At 39.8% G+C, this 22,907-nt stretch overlaps 1 protein-coding gene across 1 annotated transcript in view; it reads left to right on the top strand.

Moving 5' to 3' along the window:
• LOC101849824 (guanine deaminase) overlaps nt 1-22,907 on the top strand; it is a gene marked incomplete in the record, with an annotated part of 37,103 nt that overhangs the window by 6,073 nt on the left and 8,123 nt on the right. Inside the window, 5 exon segments of the mRNA XM_005092619.3 lie at nt 17,045-17,214; nt 18,418-18,506; nt 18,596-18,770; nt 19,163-19,250; nt 20,915-20,981. Of these exon segments, the coding sequence (XP_005092676.2) occupies nt 17,080-17,214; nt 18,418-18,506; nt 18,596-18,770; nt 19,163-19,250; nt 20,915-20,981 (554 nt within the window).

Below are 22,907 nucleotides of genomic sequence, written 5' to 3'. Positions count from 1 at the left end.
TTTATTTTTAACCAAACCAAGGAGGTCAAGTTCTTGAGGGAGGGAAGTGTCATTTTGGGCAATCTATGGCCTATATGTCTACCTATTGGGCAAAGCTATATCATGCACACCGCTTTAAGATCGTCTTTCAAAACGTAGAGGCCTTTCATGGAGAAGCCTATCCGTTTAGAAGTACGATTTTGCAAGAGTTCACACTATACACAGAAGCCACATCAATGACTTTTCTTTCAATAGTATTGACAGCAACACAACCGAGCTGCACTTCTGATACAGTCTGAAAGTCTGAAAGTGATCAGTGGAGCAATCACAAATCGGGATGACTTATTGGTATCATCAGAAATTATTAAAGGTTTCATGGGTGGTAGAGGATAATCTTTGCCAGGCCTTGATGGGATTAGATACTTTCACATGAAAAAAAAAAGAGAGTGACTTTGCCACTAAGGCAAAAACCTTAGTCTTTTAATCACAGCCTGTCTAGCGGCAAGATTTCAGGTGACTGGCTCGACAACCATCTCACGCATGTGCCAAGGTCAAAAAGAGATCACGATCAAATTGTTTCATATTGGATAATTGTTATGCAGAACATTATTATTAAATTACTGGAATCTATTGCGGCGTGCAGGCTGGCAGATGACCTAGAAAGTTACAATCTCCAACCTTTGACCCTACAGATCTAATCAATGCAGCCGTCCTCGCTCCAGATGTGTGTCTTGATGGCTTTGAGAGGAATTAGAAAACTTTGATGGCTGCTACTGACCTTGATAATATGCTTCAGAATTCACAAGGGCATTCTGTTCAGGACACCAGTAAACCATGAGGATGGGCCCCACGCTAATATCATCTGTGTTGGGAGCAGACATATTGAAAAAAGAAGTGGCCTTACGTTTGAGTTGCTGGGCATCACAAGCAGACCTTATTACTCCTGCCGGACCTACTTCAGGGATCAGCGCATTCACTGATACTCCTTAACGTGTATGTATACAGTGGGCTTCTTCTTTAAGAGAAGGTGGGACACATAAAAGCTATCTCGGCTATTGCTATTACAAACCCTAAAGAGTCCATATTTGCTGTAAGACATCATGTCTCATTGAGGATTTGAAATCAGTTGTTACAAAAAGGAAACATGGTTGAGTTGCTGTAGAGACGGCGGCCATATTGAATTTTAAAAATTCATTTTGAATCCGTTATATTCACTTATTTATCAAAGAATACAATTATAATTTGACATGTATGTAGAAATGTACGGATATAAAAATTGTCTAGAAGAATTTCTGGTATATGCTTCAGTTTTCATTTTATGACGCTTAAAACTCGGCTTATAGTATAACCATAAAAAAACACGAAAAAATCAAACTTTCGGAAGCCATTTATCAAAATCTACATATACAATCAGAACTTCCTTCTGACCAGTTTTAGAACTAAGTGTTCTTAACATCCTGGGAAAGTGGCATCAGAATCAAATAAAACACAAGACAGAAAAATAGATGATGAATGGAAAAATAGCATTTTGAGAAAGCGGCCTTTAAAGGTAAGAAAAGGTCAAAATAGTTCTCTTTCTTGTAAAAACTTTCAAAAGATATTCCCAAACTAAAACATGAAAACCACTTGATGATACCAACACAGCAGAAATAGAATGGGGGGGTTCCTACTAAAACTGAAGCATATTATAAGTTGTGTAAAACATGCTTTTTGAGATAAATAGTCAGTGAAAATTGTGGATTAAGAACGGTCCTCCCATGAGGTCTGACTAAGAGCTGTTCCCATTTGACTTTACTGTTCAATATTCACAAATTTCTCGCTGTAGTGTGGCAGAACTATTCCAGTGCCGTTTGATATCTTACGGATAAGAGAGACACAGAGAGAGAGAGAGAGAGAGAGAGAGAGAGAGAGAGAGAGAGAGAGAGAGGGGGGGAGAGAGAGATAGAGATAGATAGAGATAGAGAGAGAAAGAGAGAGAGAGAGTGTGTGTGTGTGTGTGAGAGAGAGAGAGAGAGAGAGAAAAGGGGAGAGAGAGAGAGAGAGAAGAGAGAGAGAGAGAAGAGAGAGAGAGAGAGAGAGAGAGAGAGAGAGAGAGAGAGAGAGAGAGAGAGAGAGAGAGAGAGAGAGAGAGGTGGGAGGCAAAACGAGGCAAACGATAGCGAATGTTGCTGAGGGACGTCTATGAAAATAAAACAATTTAAAAAGCAATAATAATGAAAAGACCCATTCGTGCACGTATTCGATTTAAAAAACCCAACAACCCCAAAACATTCGCACGCGGTATTCGAATAGCTTAATTTGAAATAGTGACTTCATGCTTGTAAGTGGCGATGGAGTTTCTTCACCTCAAAATCGCATAGCAGTACCCGACAGCACGTCCTTTGGGCTATTAATATGTATAAATATTATTATGAGATCAGGCATAGTTTGGACACGACCCACGCGATAAGGTAAGGAAGACATTCCTGTTTATGTGTCGTGTGTGTCTGTGCGTCCTTAGTGTGTCTATGTGCATTTGTGTGGACACTGTCATAAACCTGTCAGCAATATACACTTGTTGTTTGATTCTACAGAAATATTTACCAATAGACACCTCACTATTCTAATCGACTAAGTTTGTTAACGTAAAATGCACATGTACCTTGATAATATAGAATAGACCTATAGTATAGTTTTTTTCAACTTAATCAGTACCTCTTATAATAAATCAAAAGAACCGAATGAATAGGCAGTTTTGCTCAGTTTTGTGCACTCCCTATTCCTATTTGCTCTCTCTCTCTCTCTCTCTCTCTCTCTCTCTCTCTCTCTCTCTCTCTCTCTCTCTCTCTCTCTCTCTCTCTCTCTCTGTCTCTCTCTCTCTCTCTCACTCACTCTCTCTCCCTCTATGTCAATCTGTTTTTGTCTCTGTCTCAGTCTCTAGCTCTGTCTCTGTCTCTGTCTGTTTGTCTGTCTGTCTGTCTGTCTGTCTGCCCCCCCCCCTCTCTCTCACTCTGCACTATGGGACATACCATATCATTTTAAAGCTATGTTTTCTAATGCCATGCAGTTATCTAAAACAACAATGACTTCTTTTTGTAATGAGACAAGAACTCAAGCACGGACGACCTTTGACCTGATTTCCGTCTCATCACTATAACCCCGTGCCTCATAGTTTTGCAAAGCTCTAGAAGATAGTATGCTTAACTTATTATACCCATGGTGGACACACGACATAAACAATATCCGATCAGAAGCAAACCAATGTTTCTGCACATTTCGAACCTTCATACACAACTCATAAACACAAGTTTGCATATTGATGGTGTACGCTTTGCTGCAAACAAACAAACAAACAAACAAACAAACAAACAAACAAGAGAACAATCAGTCAACTACAAGAATACAGCAAAATTGGGATTCAGATTTGTGAATAATGGTTCGAAATATATCTCTGTATTTGGTCTACTGCTGATAGAACATAATCTGTCCGCAGTGTCCTTTTTAGATATTTTTTTGTTGAGATTTTTACGGCACTTGCAACAAAAATAGGTAGATCTAAGATAAATAGCGAAAAATAAAAGGGTTACTAGAGAGCTACATACAAAGAAATGAAGGAGGAGAGATAAGGACGATACATGTTTGATAGTAGAGGAGAAATATACTACACCACACTATACCCGCTAAAAACCCACTGCTACGGACCGAAAGCGTTAATAATTAGTTCGCTATGGTTGGATCATATTCAAGACACCGGCGTGGACCTCTGATAGCAATTTAAGTGTTTAAGTTTTTTGGGTTTTTTTTTTTTTCATGTGCCCTTCAGAAACACTAAGGCTGAAAATATACTGCCACGCACAACTGAAGTGCACCGTGAAACGGAAGAGTTGCTAGGTCGGAAGTGGTGATCCCATAGGTCAGCGAAACTCCGTCTGTGTAAAAAAATAGCGCTGAGTAGGCGTTTAGAGCTCAGTGGTCACTCCCCCCCCCTCCCCCTTTTTTTTGGTTTTATCTCTACGGCGTCTGGGAATATCCCGATAGCAGGGCGAGTCTGTGAAATTATCGATAGGAAATAAAGATGACGACACGACTTTTTTTGTGCGTGGCAGTATAATATTTTCAGCCTAATGATATGCTGACGGCACGATTCACACGCAAAAGTAGTCAAAATTTAATATTTTGATAACTTGGACCACGCACTCCGACGTAATTCCTGTTCAGCATTGGACGTACTTTTTTTTACCCCATTGGTTAACACATGAACGGCAAGAAGGAACACGTTTCTCGTGCGCTTGTTTATTTATAGCTATATTGGTGTTTTCCCTTTCACTTGGGCGCCCATGGTGAGCATTAGCTCAGCGATTTTAATCAAGAAGGTCAGGTGAGCTAAAAAAAAATTAATTCACAGATCTAAGTAAATGGAGTTAGCACAGTGAGACTCAATGCCAAGGTGCTAAATGATTTGGGGTGTTATTCATGACATATGTCGCTCATTGTCATGGTGACTGCGGCCATCCGAGAATAAAGACAAATCTTAAATTCCTAAAATGTCAAACACTAATCAAGATATTCTACGTTGTAAGATAGGAATGGAAAGGCAGGACCTATAATAAGGTAATACGGCGACTATTTTGTTTACATGGTTGTTTTCATGGATGTAGCTTGATTATGAATTTCAAGATGTAAAAAGTGATGAAAGTATACTCCCAAACTGATTTAAATGCTTATTATCCCTGTCATATACAATGAAAGACAAAATTAACTTGCTCATTACCTAAAAATATGGATAAGCTATCTCTGCACCAAATTTCAGGTCTTTTAGGCAATAACTAAAGAGATTTCAGGAAGTCCGTGGCATGCTGTCCATAAAAACATAGTTCAGAGAAAATGGCCATTAAAGTTTAAAAAAAAAGACCTATTGTGATAATTTTAGTAGACATATGAAACAAAATTTCCCATACAGCATGCTTATCTCAGCAAAATGATATACTGTATTTGATATCTAGAAACATTCAGGTATTCACTAGTGCCAAAACCCCCAAAACGATACGTTGACCCAATTTTCAGCCTAAGTACTACCCAACCGCCCCGAGAGAGTTAAGAGAGCAAAAGAGAGTGGTTGACGGTCGCCCAGGTATGAATTGCTCCTTCTCTCCTAATAAACACATGAGCTTCTTATCTCTTCTCCTTCTTTTTAAGTTTGTTACTCTCTTGTAACACCTCTATCTTCGGCATTTATATGACCTTATTAATGTTGCAAGTGCGGTAAAACTATCATTAAACAAACAAAAGAACAAAGAGCCGTGGCAATGGCAGTGCGCAGTCTAGGATGTTACATGTATAATTCATGTCTATACATGCTAGACAAGTTCTCTTTCAACTGGCTGATCCTCTCTTTAAAAAAACCCAAAAACGAAACAAAACAAAAACAAAAACAAAAAACAAACAAACAAACAACAAAACGTTACAACTTTTTTTCTGAATTTTGAATGTCTCGCACAAAAATTGTTCTAGAGTGTTGCAATTTGGAACAGACGTTATTCATTCAAAAGGAATTTGTTTGACATAAAATTCATAAAGATAACACCTAGTTTTGAAAACGATAACGGTTTTAAGAAAAAGCATCCATAAAAGCAAAAAGTACCAATCAAAATCTTATAAAGAAAGCAATGGACCCGATTGGATGGCTTTCCCCCCTTCCTTTTCTTTTTAAACAATTAAGTTTTCACCCTGTAAAATTAAAAAATAGCAATGCTTTTCTAGAATTCTTCGAGCGAGTGCTCTACATGTCCTCCTTTGGGTTCGAAATATTTTTGACGAGTCGTTCGTGGTGGCCAAACGTAAGGACCCGCCAAACCGTGAATACTTAATACCACAAACACTGTACACTTTTCACTATTAAATGTCTTCTATATGTTTGGGGCAGGTGGGATGCCCAGGGTGCCCAATAAACAACATCTGAAAGTTGAAAATGGGCTCTGCCACTGAATCAAATGTCTCTGAGGAATTAAATGTTCACGCTTTTCAAGACGACCGAGGAACCATGAATGAACACCTTGCCATCCTCTGATCCATGTCAACCTCGCGAACATGAAAATGATACTGTCATAGGTGGAGATCTACCTTGAAAAAGTGAACCGTTGAAGTGTAGGATAGTCCTAGCCGCAAACATCGTCAGCGGACAGACACCTCATGGAGCTCAACTACTGAATCCTTTATCCTGGTGACATTTAAAGGGATGTGAACGGTGCGTTTTTGACCTGTAATGGTCGTTTCCTCTAGGGATTTTAAATTCTGTTTCTTTATAGATTCAAACAGACGGAGCATCTTTACCTATGACATCAAAGAAGGTTTTGAGGGCACTTTAGCTTTCTTTCTGTACCTTGTATGAAACCTATGAAATGTCGGGGATGATGAGTTTGAGGAGAGGTAATGCTCAATATAAAAAAGCTCTCTTCTCTTGACCAAACCTAACTATGATCTCGGCTGGCAAATGAAACTTGTGAGAAAAACAATGTCTGCAAAGTTCTGTTGCTTGAATATGACGTGATTCTTGGGACTTTTAGCGGTAGGCCCAACGCGAACTGGTGCGTCCTGCTGCACAAATGGGGACAAGGCAATACATGGGTTGTTTTCTTTTGCGCTTTACTTAACAAAGCTATTCTGTGGAACTATCCAAACTGAATGTCAGACAGATTCCCTTTGGCTGCCAAATATTGTGTTCAAATTTGAAAAATAAAGCGCCAGCGAGGAGGAAAATATTTACCGAAAAAATTGTAAAATATTTTTTAAATATTTTTTTTTTGGGGGGGTGGGGTGGGGGGGGGGTCACCGTTTACTTTAACCGAACACATTGGCGTAAAAAACGACACCTTACAAACAAAGAAAATTCACCTCTCCGGAGTATAGCCAGACTCGATCTGAGAGGTTGTGGAACTAATAGTTCTTTTCTGTGATGAGAATGGTAGAGCTCATGAAACATCGCTACCTTAGAATTACAAATTTCTATCTGCTCTGTACCTAGTTTTGAGAAATTTGACTTTAAAAAATGTGAGTTTTATAGTATTTCAAGCTTTTTCGACTCTGTATAATCATACCGTTTTGATAAGGCAGACAAAAAAATTGGTTTCTTACCTCGTGGTCTTAGTAACTCAAACCTTCAAAACGTCCAAAAATGGTCAGATTAAACATTGTAATTCTGCACTATGTTCATTATTCTCTTTAGTACAGTTAGCCTACGGAACGAAACATGAAGCCGTTTTCATAAACTGATTTTAAAAAAGAAATATTTTACAATTTATATTACTTCTGAATGAAAATTAATCAATATTCTGCCTACCTAATCTGCCTTTTCAACCATCTTTAATAGAGTACTTATCGACCTTTTTTTTTATAGTCAGTGCCCACTTTTGCCTCTTTTAAGAGGCTACAGTTTTCGTACCGCTCACCTACATAATACTTTGCAATGGGGCATTACATTAATATTACCTGCAACTAGCCAGGTGATCCCCACCACCCACCAAAATGACCAAATCGTCCACTAGTGAGCGGTATCGCCCAGGTTGGTAACAACTAGTTCAGTACTATTCCTCGAACGGCACAGTCACTAACACTTTTTTGCATTCTACCAGAAGAACACTGCCCACCTCCCGCCCTCCAAACAACAAAAATGTATCTCTCTCGTTCTCCTCTCTCTCTCTCTCTCTCTCTCTCTCTCTCTCCCTCTCTCTATCTCTCTCTCTCTCTTTCTCTCTCCTTCTCTCCTTCTCTCTTTCTCTCTCTCTCTCTCTCTCGTAGTTTCTGACTCGGGTGTACCTCTCTCTCTCCCTCTCTCTCTCTCTCTGCCCCCCCCTCTCTCTCTCTCTCTTTCTTTCTCTTTTTTTCTTTCTTTCTCTGACGCAATTTCGGATTCCAGGTCTCTCTCTCTCTCTCTCTCTCTCTCTCTCTCTCTCTCTCTCTCTCTCTCTCTCTCTCTCTCTCTCTCTCTCTCTCTTCCCGACCCTCTCTGTATCTCTGCCTCGTCGCTGTATCTGAGTCTTTGTCTGTCTGTCTATTTTTTCACTTGTATGTCTCTCTGTTTGTCTGTTTGCCAGTCTTCCAGTTTGTCTGTGTGTCTGCCTGTCTATCTGTCTGGCTTTTTCTCTGTCTGCTTGTCTGTTCGTCTGTTTGGTTGTCTTTCTCTCAGTCACTCTTTTTCTTTCTGTCTGTCTGTTTTGTATTTCTTCTAATCTCAAGCACTGTTATAAGCGCCGCTTTTTTGCTATATTGTATATAAAGTCAAGTGGAGCTCTCAATGGTGAAGCGGAATGACACCGGAGTACGCAATCTTGGATGTAAAAATACAAGTCTATGCTCTATCTAATCAAAACAGGGCGCTGCACTGAGAAGACTAGCTTTGACATGATTATTTACTGTCGACGTCGAACCTGTTCTGATGGCCACCCGTATAAGACAATCACCTGCACATACCGTTACTTCACCCCACCCCCCCTCTCCCTTTTTGTGTTTAAAAAAAATTATATTGGCACTGCCTCCAGACGGTCACCCGTCTAATACGGCTACTTTTTTCCTAAAAAAATAGTTAAACGTCTGGGACCATTTCGACTATAATGATATACATGTAATATTGCCTGCATTGTTGAGTTGTATTATACATTAATGTATCGTCGCATGTGGTGTAGCTGTTAGGCACTTCGCCATCGCACACAAAGGACCTGAATTGGATTCTCATTTAGAGAGAAGTTTTTATCGAGCATCTTGGTCTTCTTCTGGGATGTTGTATCCCTCTCTGCCCGGGTTGGGTCAAACAAGTAGGGTCGGAGTCAGCTTCTGAATAGTCTAACTTGACTTTTGGGGAAAGGGGATGTAAAAGTTATCAACATAATTTGGATTTAAAAAACACCAAACAACAAAACAGACCAAAATAAAACAAAGACAGAAAATGAACTATTGATCTTGTGTAGTTTTCAAATTATTAACTAATGTACATGTAGTATACATTCGTCATATCGTCATAATTCAAGTGCTCCATGCGGGGATAAATACCAGTGGTGTTTTTATTCTCTTTTTGTCCACGAGGCGCCATTCTCATGGGCATATCAATTCCATTTCCACCACCAATGACTAGGATGTTCAATTACTGTCAAAGTTTATATCAGGTTGACAGTATGTGCGTATAGTTCTTAACTTAAGCCAGAAATAATTCAAATATATGTAAATGTTGGCAGGTTAATGTAAGGTGACAGCTGTTCTTTAACTGATTACAGTTTTGTGGGGAGGGCTCGGTCGGGAGGTAATGCTATTGTTATTTTCATTGTATAGGTTTGAAGCAACTTTCAACAGTGTCTGGTTATTTAAGAGGCAAGGCCTCCGAATTTAATGCCTAAATCCAATAGGGCAAGGCCAAATAGATAAGTTCCATACACTCCGTTGGGGTTTTGAACATTGGCCACCCGTTCCGTAACCCGTGCGCCTCGAAGAATACTTGTTCGTGTTATTTTGTGTGTTAAGAAGTGAAGGCTGGCACAATGAGTTCTTTGCCATGTTATCTTTTACACTAGTAACTATCTTAGTATACTTCTTTGTACGCAACAAATTTTCAAATGTTCAAGTTTTCAATTCAACAGTACAAACATCCCTATAACTCCACCCATGATTAACCTATTTGCATAAAATAAGCTTCACATAAATGAATGATTCAAGCAATAAACATAAAATGGAGTCTGTTTTAAACCGAACACGGTTAATCTGAAAACACCTGCAAACCTGAAAAAAGAACAGAAAAACCTGACTTGTTTTCTTTTGTTTGAGTAATCTCTCTAAACCAAAAATCCGGGCTCAACCAAAGATAAACCTACGGTCCTGCATATTTCGGTTTTAGTGGACTCAACTGCAGTTTAACTAAAGCTAACACGGATTGGCAGGGGTTAGGTAGAATTTTATTATGACTGCAAACAACCGAGTGATGCCTCGAGCCAGCTGAACTGGCGGACAGTATATTATTGAGGATTAAGACAATAGTGTGGTCCAAAATTCGTGGCGCAAAGTATCCTCGAATATCTTTTTAACGGATGAACCAATGTCACCCAAACTTTGCACGGCAGTTTGTATCAATTTGTCTTAACCTAATCATTTTTTTCCACAACAATTGAAGCTAAATTAAAAAACTTTTCTTCATAAATTTATATAAAATACTACAAATTTCCTTTACGCGGAAAATGGAATTGTTCACAGCACTCCCCGCTTCCCTGACACATATTGCGTAGGTATATGACCTACGTCACAGTTTATCAATGACACTTTTTACTGGCAAAACTAGATACAAGAAAATAATGTTATTGTGAACACCTTTTTGCTCTAAAAGTTATAAAAACAAGCGTTCAATAAGCATAATTTCGCCATTAGAAAAAAATGACGGACTTGCTTTTGAAGGCGATATTGTCCCAGCTGTAAACCTTTTAAAATCTATAGAAACCACCCTCTGGGATTTTAAAAATTATTATTTATTAAGGAATTTTTTAGAATATAGATATCAGGTGTTTACAAAAAAAACCACCCATCAATCTGTTAAGACAAATTGATACAAGCCGCTGTGCAAAAGTTGGAGAGTTTATGTTAGATAGTTAAGGAGATATTTGACAATAAGTTGCGCCACAAATTTTTGACCACACTATAATACGGTCGGTACGGTATTCAACTCTGAAAGCTAGCCAATTAGGCCACGCTACTACTGTCTATGTAGATGGCAGAGGTAGGACCCGCGATTCGATAATTAGATAAGCATCTTAAAATAAAACTTAGCTAAGTGAAAGAAGAACTACAAAAACTCACCGTGTCTGTGATGTAGCAGTTAAGTGTTTCGTCGTGGCACGCTAAAGGCCCCCTGTTTGATTCACGTGTACGTGTAGGAATAATTTTTTTCTTTGAGTGCCAAGGTCTTTCCGTTGAGATAGAGTATCCCTTTCGGCCTGTGTTGCTCTGAAAAGAAAGGCTCGTAGATCAAAGTCTGTTTTCCAAATAATCTAAATTGTGTCGATTTGGGACGTAAACATCTCTATCAGAAAAGAAAATACAAAAACTCTTCAAACAACCGAATCGAACCAGTGCCATTTGTGTTAGATTACATGATCCCCACAGAGTATTCCGCCCGAAGCTGTAGATACACTTGTTCAAGTTTCACTTAACGCCCGTTGATGGTCAGCCTTCTGAATGTACACATGTGGTACTCCACCACTGAATGTGAACGCGTTCTTAATATATTCGGTCATTAAAAAGAATGTTGGAGTTGTTACACCCCCATCGACACGAGTTAGATCATTTAGGAGGCATGAGGCTTTGACACTGCCTATCTAGGCTAACCCAGGCTGAGAGAGTTACAACATTTCTGCAGAAAGTCCGAGATATTCGATAAACATTATACCCATAACTCGGGAATCAAACTCGGGTCTACTGCTTTCAACAATGAAGCGCCTAGCTGCAATATCACAGACATCGCTAATATTCGTTCGGTAGGCCTAAAGTATACAATTTCCTACGACTTTCATGGTCTTACGCCTATCTATGGCAAACCTCACAACAAAAACTGAAGGAGGTATGTAAACGCGACGAAAAAATTTGTTTAAAAAAAATTTTGTTTGTCATTGTGTCAATTTTGGTTTCATACTATTGATCAGTTAAAATGTAAAATTCATCAAATTATTAACAAAGGCAAAAAGAAAACGTCACTTATTGATGACAGGAAGTGAACCATTTTATCCTTTTGTATTCATTAATCATCATCGTCTTCATCATTGCCTTTCTCACGCTGATTCAGGGTATTGGCCACACTCACACACTTTCCACCTTTCCCTGTCCTGGGCTAGCCTCTTGATGTTATTCAATGTCTCTTCACTTTCTATTTCTGTGACTCTAGTCCCGGTATTCATTAGTACTTCTATTTTTTAATCAATGTTAGCAAAAACATGTTTTCTAACTGACGGCCTGTAATGTTGTTAGGAAGGACAACAATGAGTCCGACCGCGACACATCTCTATAAAACGCTTACTCTTTACCAGTGCGTGTGAATCTTTTTGATAACCAGCGCTAACTTTTGCTACCCTGAAGAGACTAAAAGGGCACTTTACACGAATTATTCCCACTTCACCCACGTTTGAATTGGTAACCAGCCATTGACAGGGAACGATATTGTCAGTATGTTAGTGTTTTAGCGTCTATAAATGTCCGCTTGCACTGTATGCTTCCCAGAAAGATAAGATTGTTTCAGAATGCTATCAGGTCTGCCGGGGTAATAATATAGATTGTAAAGCACATAGAGCTTACTGTTGAGGGAGAATTCGCTCTATACAAAAGCTATCTATCTATTATTAAAACTTTGGAATTACCCAACTACATTTTATCATTATACTGTCATTTCAAAGCGTGCCATTAAATGATACCTGTCACTAATCGAGTGATCTCCACCACTTCTCACTAAAATGATCAAATTTTAATGTTCCACTGGAGAGTGATATCGCCATGGTTTGGCAAGCAACCGCGACAGCTGTACCTGTGCTTATAAAATGAAAACCGTGGTAGAAAAGCCTGTGGGAAAGCCGTGGTAGAAAAGCCTGTGGCAAACTCGGTCCTTCGTAAAAGACTGCGGGGAAAAGAACACACATTCAGACAAGTGTGGCCAAACAGGTGAGCCATCTGTGTTCACTTTCACGCTCTAATTCAAACACACGAATCACGTTTTATGTGAGACTGACATTTTCCCCCGACAGTGTCTGTTATGTTACGGTTAGTCCGGGTTAGGCCCTGGGACGTTGCACGAAAGAAAAAGACAATAGCTGATTCCTATTGGGTAAGTTAATTCCATCGAGTATTTCTATAATCGGTCGCTTTTTTACCACGAGGGGGCTATTGCGAAAAATGCTGTTTTGAGAAAATAGAAGGTAAAGTTTTTGCCCCTTGTTCAGTTTCTATAAAAGACAAGAAGACTTTTCTTTATAACCAAACAAATATACACACCAGTGAAACCAAACTTCTCCTGTAGGTTGGGCAATGCACACTTTTGGTGTAGGTCAAGGTTTCTGGAAACCCCCCAAATCTGGGTTAGCCCGCTTGTCCTTAAAAACGATCAATTCTGTTTGGATACTGTATCTCTCTTCAGATAGTGTATCCCTTGGTCTTAATTGTCACGGTCAAAGCAGTAAGCACCCTCGATAATTTAAACTTTTTAATAAGTGGTGTAAGATTAATTAACAATCTGCAAAGTTCTTCTTCAGTAAATATGTTTGGTATTGTGTAGTAATTGTACGTTCTGTCTTGTTGGATTTGCCACGTGCATCAACCATAACCAGCATGTACTGTACTTATGGGCTGTGCCCTCTCCTTTACTACTCGCTATCCATTCTGTTTGTTTATTTGAAAGCTTGTTTTGACACATTTTTAAAATGTTTTTGACAAATGCAGTGGATGGTTGACAGACTCTGGTGTGGTGTGCTCCTCCTTCCCCAATCAAACATCTATCCTTCTTTTCTCTCTTTCTTGTTTCACCCTGTACTTAATCACTCTCTAGAGTCATCTAATCTTCACCACTTACGAGTATACAACCTATGTGTGTTGGAAATGCAATGCGGGTGGTTACCGGGGGCTCAGGTGTGGTTTGCTCCTTCTTTTCTATCATAACACCAATTGTCATTGTCCGCTACTCCTTCTTTTCTTTATGTTGCTCTCTAATAACCCCTTTAATCTTCGACATTTATACGAACTATGTGTGTTACAAGTGCCGTGAACATCTTACTAAAAACGGAAACTAAACACTGTTGACAGGGCTAACATAGGGGTAGTTTTGAATCCATTGAGGGTAAGACGAATTTATTTCGGGCACCGTGCTACTTACAACATCGCTCGCATTTATTTATCAGTTCTGGTTTATAAGTGGCGGTAAATGTAATCAGACCTTGGGACTTTCAGAGTGACCCTAGGCTGATTGATGTGGTCGACCCATAGTTGACCCCTTGACCAGTGTCAAGCTCGTGACCTTTGTTGTTTCTGTGACCCTTGCCGGTGTTGTCCAGCGTATTGTTAAGACCCAGTGCACACTGCTAGTCGGATTCAATCGAACTGGGTCGGGGCCAGCCTGATGTTCATTCATACTTTCTGCAAGTAATTTACTTTTACTTTCTCTGTTCTTTTATACCACAAGATGTCGAGTGGAGATGTAGTTCACGGACATGGGCCAAGTGTGTCGCTGTCTCGATTGTCATGTTTTTCTTTTCTAGGGTCTCTGTTACCCCGTCGTTCCATCTTTTTCTGGGTCTTCCTTTAGCTTTGAAGCCGTTACAACGTAGTACGTAGTAGGCCTTGGAGGCTGGATGTTGTGGTTCTCATTCTCATTACGTGCCCAAACCACCTTATTTGTTGTCTCTTGGCGACTGTTTTGCCCGATTCTACACCTACTTGGTGTCTGTGTCTTGTTTCCTTGTTTGTCTCTTCTGATGTTTAGTGATTTTCTAAGACATTACGATTTGCATTCTGTTAGTCTATTTTGCTGTGCTTTGTTGAGAGTCAAGGTTTGGCAGTGGTAGCAGAGAGTTAGTGTTAAGATTGACCTGATTAGTTGGTTCTCGCTCTACGCTGGGATGTTTCGATGGGAGAGGATGGGTGCTAGTTGGTATGTTATTTTCATTCATAAAGGGGCAAAAGAAACCATTTTGGGACAGTAAGACCGATTCGACTCGCGAACTTGAAAAAACAACTACGTTTAATTTGAAGGTCACAGTCGGATTTAGTCGAATTCGGGTCAAAATAACAGCTTTTGCCCCATCAATGAAGGAACATGTGGTTAGCCCCGACTGATTCAAACAATGAATCCGATTGTCAGTGGGCACCGGGTATTACACAGGCCAGATGTAAGCCTGCCAAGGAATTTACTTTGTCACGTAATAGATCTCACGGTCAGTTCCTGAAGGCCGGTTGCTTTCCCGGTCGGTTCGCCATTACCTGTGGTCAGTTGACTACGATTCGTCGGCTGTAAGACCGTACGGGGTTTTCAACCTACATTTTGTGAACAGGTATTTTCTTGTTGTTTTACAATGTTGAAGTGAAGAGAAATATTTTCATGGGGTCTTCGCTATGGATTTGAAATACGTGTTGTTTTGTGTTTGCTTCTGATTGTGGGGAAGGGGTGGGAGATGGTGAGTGAAAGAAGAGTGCGAAGATCAGTCTTGTGTTTGTGTGCGTGTGTGTATATTTATGTGTGTACGTATTTTGTGTTTGTGTGTGTGTGTGTGTGTGTGTGTGTGTGTGTGTGTGTGTGTGTGTGTGTGTGTGTGTGTGTGTGTGTGTGTGTGAGAGAGAGAGACAGAGAGAGAGAGACAGAGAGAGAGAGACAGAGAGAGAGAGACAGAATCATAAGTGTGGGAGAAACAGAAAGACAGGCAGTCAGGCAGACAAGCAGGGAGAAAGGCGGGAGAGAATGAGAGAGAGAGAGAGAGAGAGAGAGAGAGAGAGAGAGAGAGAGAGAGAGAGAGAGAGAGAGAGAGAGAGAGAGAGAGAGAGAGAGAGAGACTGTGTTTATGACATCGGTGCTTTATTTGATTGAACATGTAACTTCAGGACTCATCTTATGAAAATGTTTTATGTCAGTTTGACGCCTTACTGTATCTATTATGTTTAATAACTGTGCGATTGAAAATTTGGAAAGAGAGAAATTCTAGCAAGAATCAAATGCGAAGGTGTAATGTTAATGTAAAATCTGAAAAGCGCAGAAAAGTTAATCAAAACCTGTGTTTTGTATCTACTGGTCACTGTTCTTTGTTGACTGACTCCTTCAACATAATATGTAATCATCGTTTGTGTTGTTCTTTCTGGCTTCGGGGGAGTCTAGTAGTTAGATTTTAACGGATAGGTTATCGTAAGGTTGCCAGTTGGGGGTTTGAAGCTGAGCTTGGTACAACGTTGTGTCCTTCGAACTGGCTATTTAAGCAACGTAGATTTTTCAGTTCAGCAGGTATGAATGGGTACTCAGCCATAGACAGCGAAATATCTTGTCAGTATTTTAGTGATTTAGCGTCTGCAAAATGGCAGCTTGCATTGCATGCTTCCTAGGAAGTTGAAATTAATTCAGGAAACTATAAGTCATTCTGGGGCAGTAATCCCCATTGTAAATCGCACAGAATTTGTTTTTGATTGAGAATTCGGGCTATACAAATTTCAAAGCAATTTATCATAATGATTATTACTAACGTTTATTAATTCATACTTTCCTTTCTTTTCATGCATTGTCCATCCCCTATAGGATGTAAGCCTTCAACAATGACCTCCATTCTATTCAATCTGATGTTTTCAATGTCCATGTTTTTCTCCTCTACTCTCTGATTTCAGCTTGCCACCTTCTTTCTGGTTTTCCTCTTGATCATTTTCCTGTGCTTGGTCTTCATTCAGTACATCATTTGTCCTTCTGTTATCCTTCTTTCTATCGGTGTGGCCAGCCCATTTCCAGGCTTAGCCGTAGTATGAATTTGGATTTATTTTTGTGCGCTATTTGATCGTGTATTCTTATAGCAAACATATTCTTTTCCTTTGCTCTCCCGTGTGGTCCTCAACTTCTTTATGATATTTGTGGTAATATACCAGGTTTGGCACCCATAGCTTATTTTTGAGACACGGCACTGTTTGAAAACTTGTCTTTTTATCGATATCGGCAGATGTTGGTCTATTAATACTTCCCTGTATCTCCCAAAGCTGTTTCAATCCGCATGTATCTTTCTGCTCACCTCATATCATTTGTCCTGTTCGCTCTATAATATTATCTTTATTCTCCGTGGATGTGTTCCTAATGCATGGCGTTGGTAGTCTCGTGGATAGACTACCGGGCCCCTAATCGTCATATTGCGAATTCAGGGGCTTGAGTCTCAGCTTGTTCCAACGTTGTGTCCTTGGGAAATAAGGTACCTTTCACGAGTTTTCCAATATAATTCAATCCTATCGGAGATGGGCGTTACAATTCGAAGGTCCCGCTTCTTATGTAACTTCACAGTACTGCAAGGGTTGTCAAACATGATAAAATAAATTTCCTATTTTGAAGACCTATTTATGCTTTCAGAGGACACGCTCTAAAGGAGGAACAATAAATACTGGATGATGTCGACAATGAGCAACGGCTCAGAGGGAAAGGATCGCGACCTCGTGGTGGTGGGTACCTTTATCCACGCTCTCGGACTGGGACAGGTGGAGATCTTAGAGGAGACGGCGCTTGGAGTGAGGGCAGGAAAGGTATGGAGGAATAATACTATAGTATGTACAATAATTACTCAATATTTGTCACACATATCAACTCTCTTAACTCACTAAATACTTGCATTCTGGACATTCAATAACGCTCGACAAATGCATTATGGAGAGGCACTTTTAAAAACGTGACTGTTATAATATTCAGTTTTTGTCTTGTTTTATTTATACATTTTTTTCAAATCTTTTGTGTATTACTTGACACTTAAAAAAGCATCATAAATACAATAAAGTAAATAACTTTTTCTGTTTTGTTTATGATAATTCGATATGTGCCGCAATCTTAGCTCTGGTCTACTACTGCTAAGACGTAATATATGCGCAGAAACAATAGTGGGTGACTGGCGGGTGTTGTGTTGTGGCTTGCTTATTCTCTCCTATCAAACATCCGTCGTCTCTATTGCCCCTTTCTTTTATGTTTGTTATTCTCTTGTAACTTCTCTACTCCTAGGCAACAATATTTCCTACTAGTTTTGGAAGTGGCGTAACACTCTTACTAAAACAAAACAACAACAAAATAATTTTTTTTAAAGCAAGGAGTTAATAACTAATTTATGGAGTCAGACCACTATGACTCTGCTTGGTAGTGCTGATCCAAGCTGTATGGTAAACATCCCTCTATCTATCTATCTATCTATCTATCTATCTATCTATCTATCTATCTATCTATCTCTCTCTCTCTCTCTATGTCTCTCGCTTTATTTCTCTCTCTGTATAATATTGTGTGTGTATATGTGTGTGCGTATGTGTGTGTGTGTGTGTGTGTGTGTGTGTGTGCGTGCGCACGTGTCGTGTGTGTGTGTGTGTGTGTGTGTGTGTGTGTGTGTGTGTGTGTGTGTGTATGTATGTGTGTGTGTTCCTCTGTGTGTGTGTGTGTGTGTGTGTGTGTGTGTGTGTGTGTGTCTGTTCTTCAAATAGGCAACCATGATGCTTTGTCCTCCAATACAGATGACATGTGTTCGATTATCTTGAGAGGAGAATTTTCTTTTAAAATTTCGTTCTTTCTGCTGTTACGCTGTCCCTGTCTCATCACGGGCTGGCCCTGGCAGGCATGGTCAAAGCCCACCTCTTAAAATGAATCGCATTGTGTCAATAGAGCCTAACACGCCTAAAAGTACATTTTTAGAAATAAAAAAACAAAAATAAACAACAACAAACTATTATTTTCATTCATATCATTTTCTCCAGATTGTGTTCATTGACAAAACGAAAAACCTCGCAGACCGGCTGAAGGAATTCTCGATAACTCCAGACAAGTGTCTCCATTTGGAAAAACAGTAAGTGTTCTTTTCGTTCGCAATAATAATAACGGTTCAGTTTTTTAATACAGATTTCCTCTTCAGAACCATCCATTTTTCTTCACCAGTCAGTTTGTCATACCCGGATTCGTAGACAGCCACGCTCATGCCCCTCAGTTACCCTTCATGGGAACCGGAAGTGATCTCCAGTTGTTGCCATGGTTAAAGAAGTACACTTACCCAACAGAGGCCAAAATTGCGTCAAATCACGAATATGCTACTGAGGTCTACAAAAAGTGTGTGGTACGTATTGTTGAAAAACGTCGTCGTTTCTATAGTCAAATGGCCGGTGTTTACATAAATTCGTTGTTCAGATTGTATTCCCTTTCTCAGACATACTTTAAAGCTTAACAAAGAATTGTATAAAAGAATACGTAAAAAGTGAGATCCGATTGTCCAGATGAGTAACAAAAGAACGAATGAAGAAAACAACCTTGGCAATCTTGTCAGACGAGTCAGCAGTTAGTTACCGATGGAGACCATTGGTACAAATACCCTAAGATGGACACTGCTGAGGAGGGGCGAGGATTTATGGATAGAATCCATATCTGAAGTCTCCAGTTCTGAATTCAAAAACTAAAGAATGAATAAAAGCACTCACAATTTATTGTCCCACGTGTCTTTGTCTTCGTTAGACACGAACCCTGAAGTCTGGCTCTACCACCGTGTGTTACTACGCCACCATAGATGTACGGTCAACTCTCACGCTCGTGGACATAGTGGGTAAGAGGATGACGTCACATCACTGTGATGTCACAACTTTTTTTTTTAAATGATGGTTCTTTTATACCTCCTGTTGACACAATTTAGAGCTTAGACTTTAAGTCTCTGAGAAAGTGGTTCTGTCCCTTTTACGTGATCATACTATTTATTGGGCTATTCTTTATAGAAACATTGAGTGAAAATCAGGTTTATTTCCTTTTGAAACTTCCGCTGTTCTTCAGTGACATCTTTTACCCTTACTCCAATGCAGTAATTGTCTCTGGCTCCGCAGGATAAGGTAAATCTTCGCTGAGTGTTGCGAAGATGGAATTCAGGATAATCAACTTTACTCTTTCAAATTTCCCAAAAGTCATTTTCAAACTGGTTGCGAAATATAAAAATAGCAGGTGTCTTCATGACTTTTTGGTTCATGTCAAATCACTAACACTACAAAGGGCATTAATTTTTGTTTTCTTTACATCCACTGGCGGCGACGGTTTACGACACAGATATTGGAGCATTCTTATGTCCAACTTTTGATTTGGTCACCAACTGTGCATATAAAAGAAGGTGGTAGATAAGCCCATTGATATCATTCCCCTTTGTGTAATGCGGGTTATTACACCGCAAATATAACAGAAATTGTCAGGATTATTTGCACGTTGATGAGGTGTGCTCCTGATTCTGAAACACTCTGTCTGCTGAGTGAACACTAAAATTACCGACCACAATGAAACAACAAAGAAACAGGTTGCATCATCCTACAGAAACCGATGTTACTTTCATAACAATCGCACCATAATACTGAAATTCATTTTCAGCCTGAAATCACTGATCCCAATTGCTCTTTACTTTCTTCTTATTATATGAAATAAGGAAGTCAACTCAAAGTACATGTATATCAAAAAAAACTAGACCTATCATCAAAAATCATTTTCGTTTTTTTACTTATTCAGAGCCCCCAAGTTAGTGTAAATTGACTGGTTTTTAGTCCGAGACAATTAACTTGTAGACCAGTGTTATGTGTAAAAATGATGAAAATCATAAAAATGGTTTAACTGTATGTGTTTTTACCCCCCCCCCCCCCCCCTCCTATAGACAGAGACGTGTCGGTACCACTTCAGTTCGGGTCTTTTCAGTGGAGGCAGGATGTCTTTTTACGGCTCAGTTTTGTTTCCAATTTCGGTTCCCTCTACCTCACTGATTATTTGAACTCATGCGAGATAATCACAATTACTGTCGATGTTCGGCATCTGTGGTGTAGCAATTAGACACTTTGCTGTTGCACACAGGAGACCTGAGTTAGATCCCTGAGGGGAGAGAATATTTTCACCGAGAATCTGGGATGTAGTATCCCTCTCATCCTGGATTGGTCAAACCAGATCGGATCGGACACCTGCCTCCTTTGATTTTAGTAGCAGTTTTACGGTATTTCCATCACAATAGCGTCATATAAGTGCCGAAGATTTGAGATGTTTCTTGTACAAGAGAGTAACAAAAACTACGAAGGTAGAAAGATAAGGATGATTGGTGTATGATAGGAAAGAAGAAGCAAACAACACAATAGCATCTGCCAACCACACACTTTAGTGCCCATTTTCTATATGATCTAAATTGTGTCGATTGGGGCGTAACAACAAGTACATGTACAGTAACCTGTAAATTGAACGCGTTTCTGTCTTCAGAGAGTGTGGGACAAAGAGCGTACATTGGCAAAGTCAACATGGACAGGAACTCCCCCGACAACTACATCCCCCGACAACTACATTGAACAGACAAAAGACTCAATGGAAAACACACGGAAGTGAGATATCTTTGCACAGGTTTTGAGGTGGATTTTGAGAAAAAAATATAATATGCGAAAATGTATAGGTATTGCACCTCCTGCAACCCTGTAAGGTTATGTAAGAAGCAGGACCTCTGTAATCTAAAGTTCTTCTCCTATATTATAACCTAGCTGTATGCCTCTCGGGAAGCTGAGAATGTTTCGGAGTGTTCTATGGTCTGCTGGGGTAATAATATAGTGTAAAGCGCATAGAGCCTGCTGTTGAGCGGGGATATGCGCTATACAAATGCTATCTATTATTATTATTATTAGTCAAACGAGAAAATTTATGTAAAGTGCTCTTCCCAGCACAAAATATCGGTGCTATAGATACTCAGCATTTGGTGCTACCCGCTTACGCTTCAATATTTATTGTTTGGACAGTCAAGGGAAGAGAACAAGACGCAATTTATTTCGTCGGAACAAATCCCTAAATGTTTTGGAAGGTTTACCGTAAGCAAAAACTAACTTTTTTTCTGCTCCTGTAGATTTGTCATTGAATGGTTCGTCTCTGACAGATGAAAACAGATCTCACCCACTCTTCTGAACTCTCTGCTTTCCTCAGTGTGTCTTGTAGCTCCATGGCTGTCCATTATCGGATATTATCCTGTCAGCTCTTCTTCTGTCTGTCTCTCCTACGTCATCCGTACACATTGACTTGTAGAATGGTTTTTGTAAGGCCTGAAGAACAGATGACGTAGCCATACAGTTTCAGTAACTAAGTTCGCATTATTCACGTGCTTTCCATCAGATCATTATTAGAAGTCTACTCGGACCCTTCATTCGGAACGGACTATCATAAAGCAAGACGAACAAACCATTCTAGAACGCTTGGCTCTATCAAACATAAAACGCACGGGTCGTTCTAATAGCAGACAGCGACCACAGGTAGTTGACGGGTTCTTTGTTGTAGTTTGCTCCTTTTTTCCTATTAGTGATCTATCGTTCTGACCTCATCTCCCTCATTTTTATTTTTTGTTACTCTGACTTGCAACACCTCTAATCTTCGGCTTTTAAATGACCTGATTGTGTTGCAAGTGTCGTAAAACTCTTCCTAAATCTAAATACTAAACCGACAGCGACTGACAGTAATGCATAGGTGAACAGACAGACGAGACAACAGGTGAAGAGAGACGCAAGGAGAAATGAAACTTGACCAACTGCGGATATCCTGGGTTTCTGCTCTCCGTGGGACCACGTGTGGGTCGTTGTGACATCAGAAAAATATACTTTTAACGTACTTCAAGGATTTGAGAGGGCGGGGTGGAGAGGGGGGGGGGGGGGGGGGGTTATTGACTTACCTTGATATTTAGATCACTGCCACCCCCCTCCCCTCCCCACATAAAACCATACATCACCCCCACCCCCAACATACACTTACAAAAACATGCACATACATAAACACCCACACATACACACGAACGTGAAATGTCTGACTTTGCTGCTGTTTTGAGGACAAGATGCATTATCAATTGTATCAACGATATCAGTTTCACTCATACGATGACACTGTGGATTAGAATGCCCATCCTTTATAACTTCATTTCATTTTGAACATTGTTGGTTAAGATCTAAGCCATTATGTTTTTATAAATAAGATTTTCAAGCGTCTCTTAAATTGATCTGTCAACTTCATTTCAGATTTGTCCAAGATGTTATTGCAAGAAAGGTGAGTTCTGAATGTGTTTTAAATTCAGCACTACAGTTTCCCACCTGTCTATGGAAATGTAGGCTTTACGTTGGTTAAAAAAAGCGGAAAGGAGACGGGACACGACAGAGAAAGAGAGTTTGAGAAAGATAGGGAGAGAGAGAGAGAGAGAGAGAGAGAGAGAGAGAGAGAGAGAGAGAGAGAG

Source organism: Aplysia californica, unplaced genomic scaffold, assembly GCF_000002075.1.
Source record: "Aplysia californica isolate F4 #8 unplaced genomic scaffold, AplCal3.0 scaffold00049, whole genome shotgun sequence".
In the NCBI taxonomy this organism is placed as follows: domain Eukaryota; kingdom Metazoa; phylum Mollusca; class Gastropoda; order Aplysiida; family Aplysiidae; genus Aplysia; species Aplysia californica.
The sequence above is the reverse complement of the archived record's forward strand: the minus strand, read 5'-3'. Positions and strand labels throughout refer to the sequence as shown.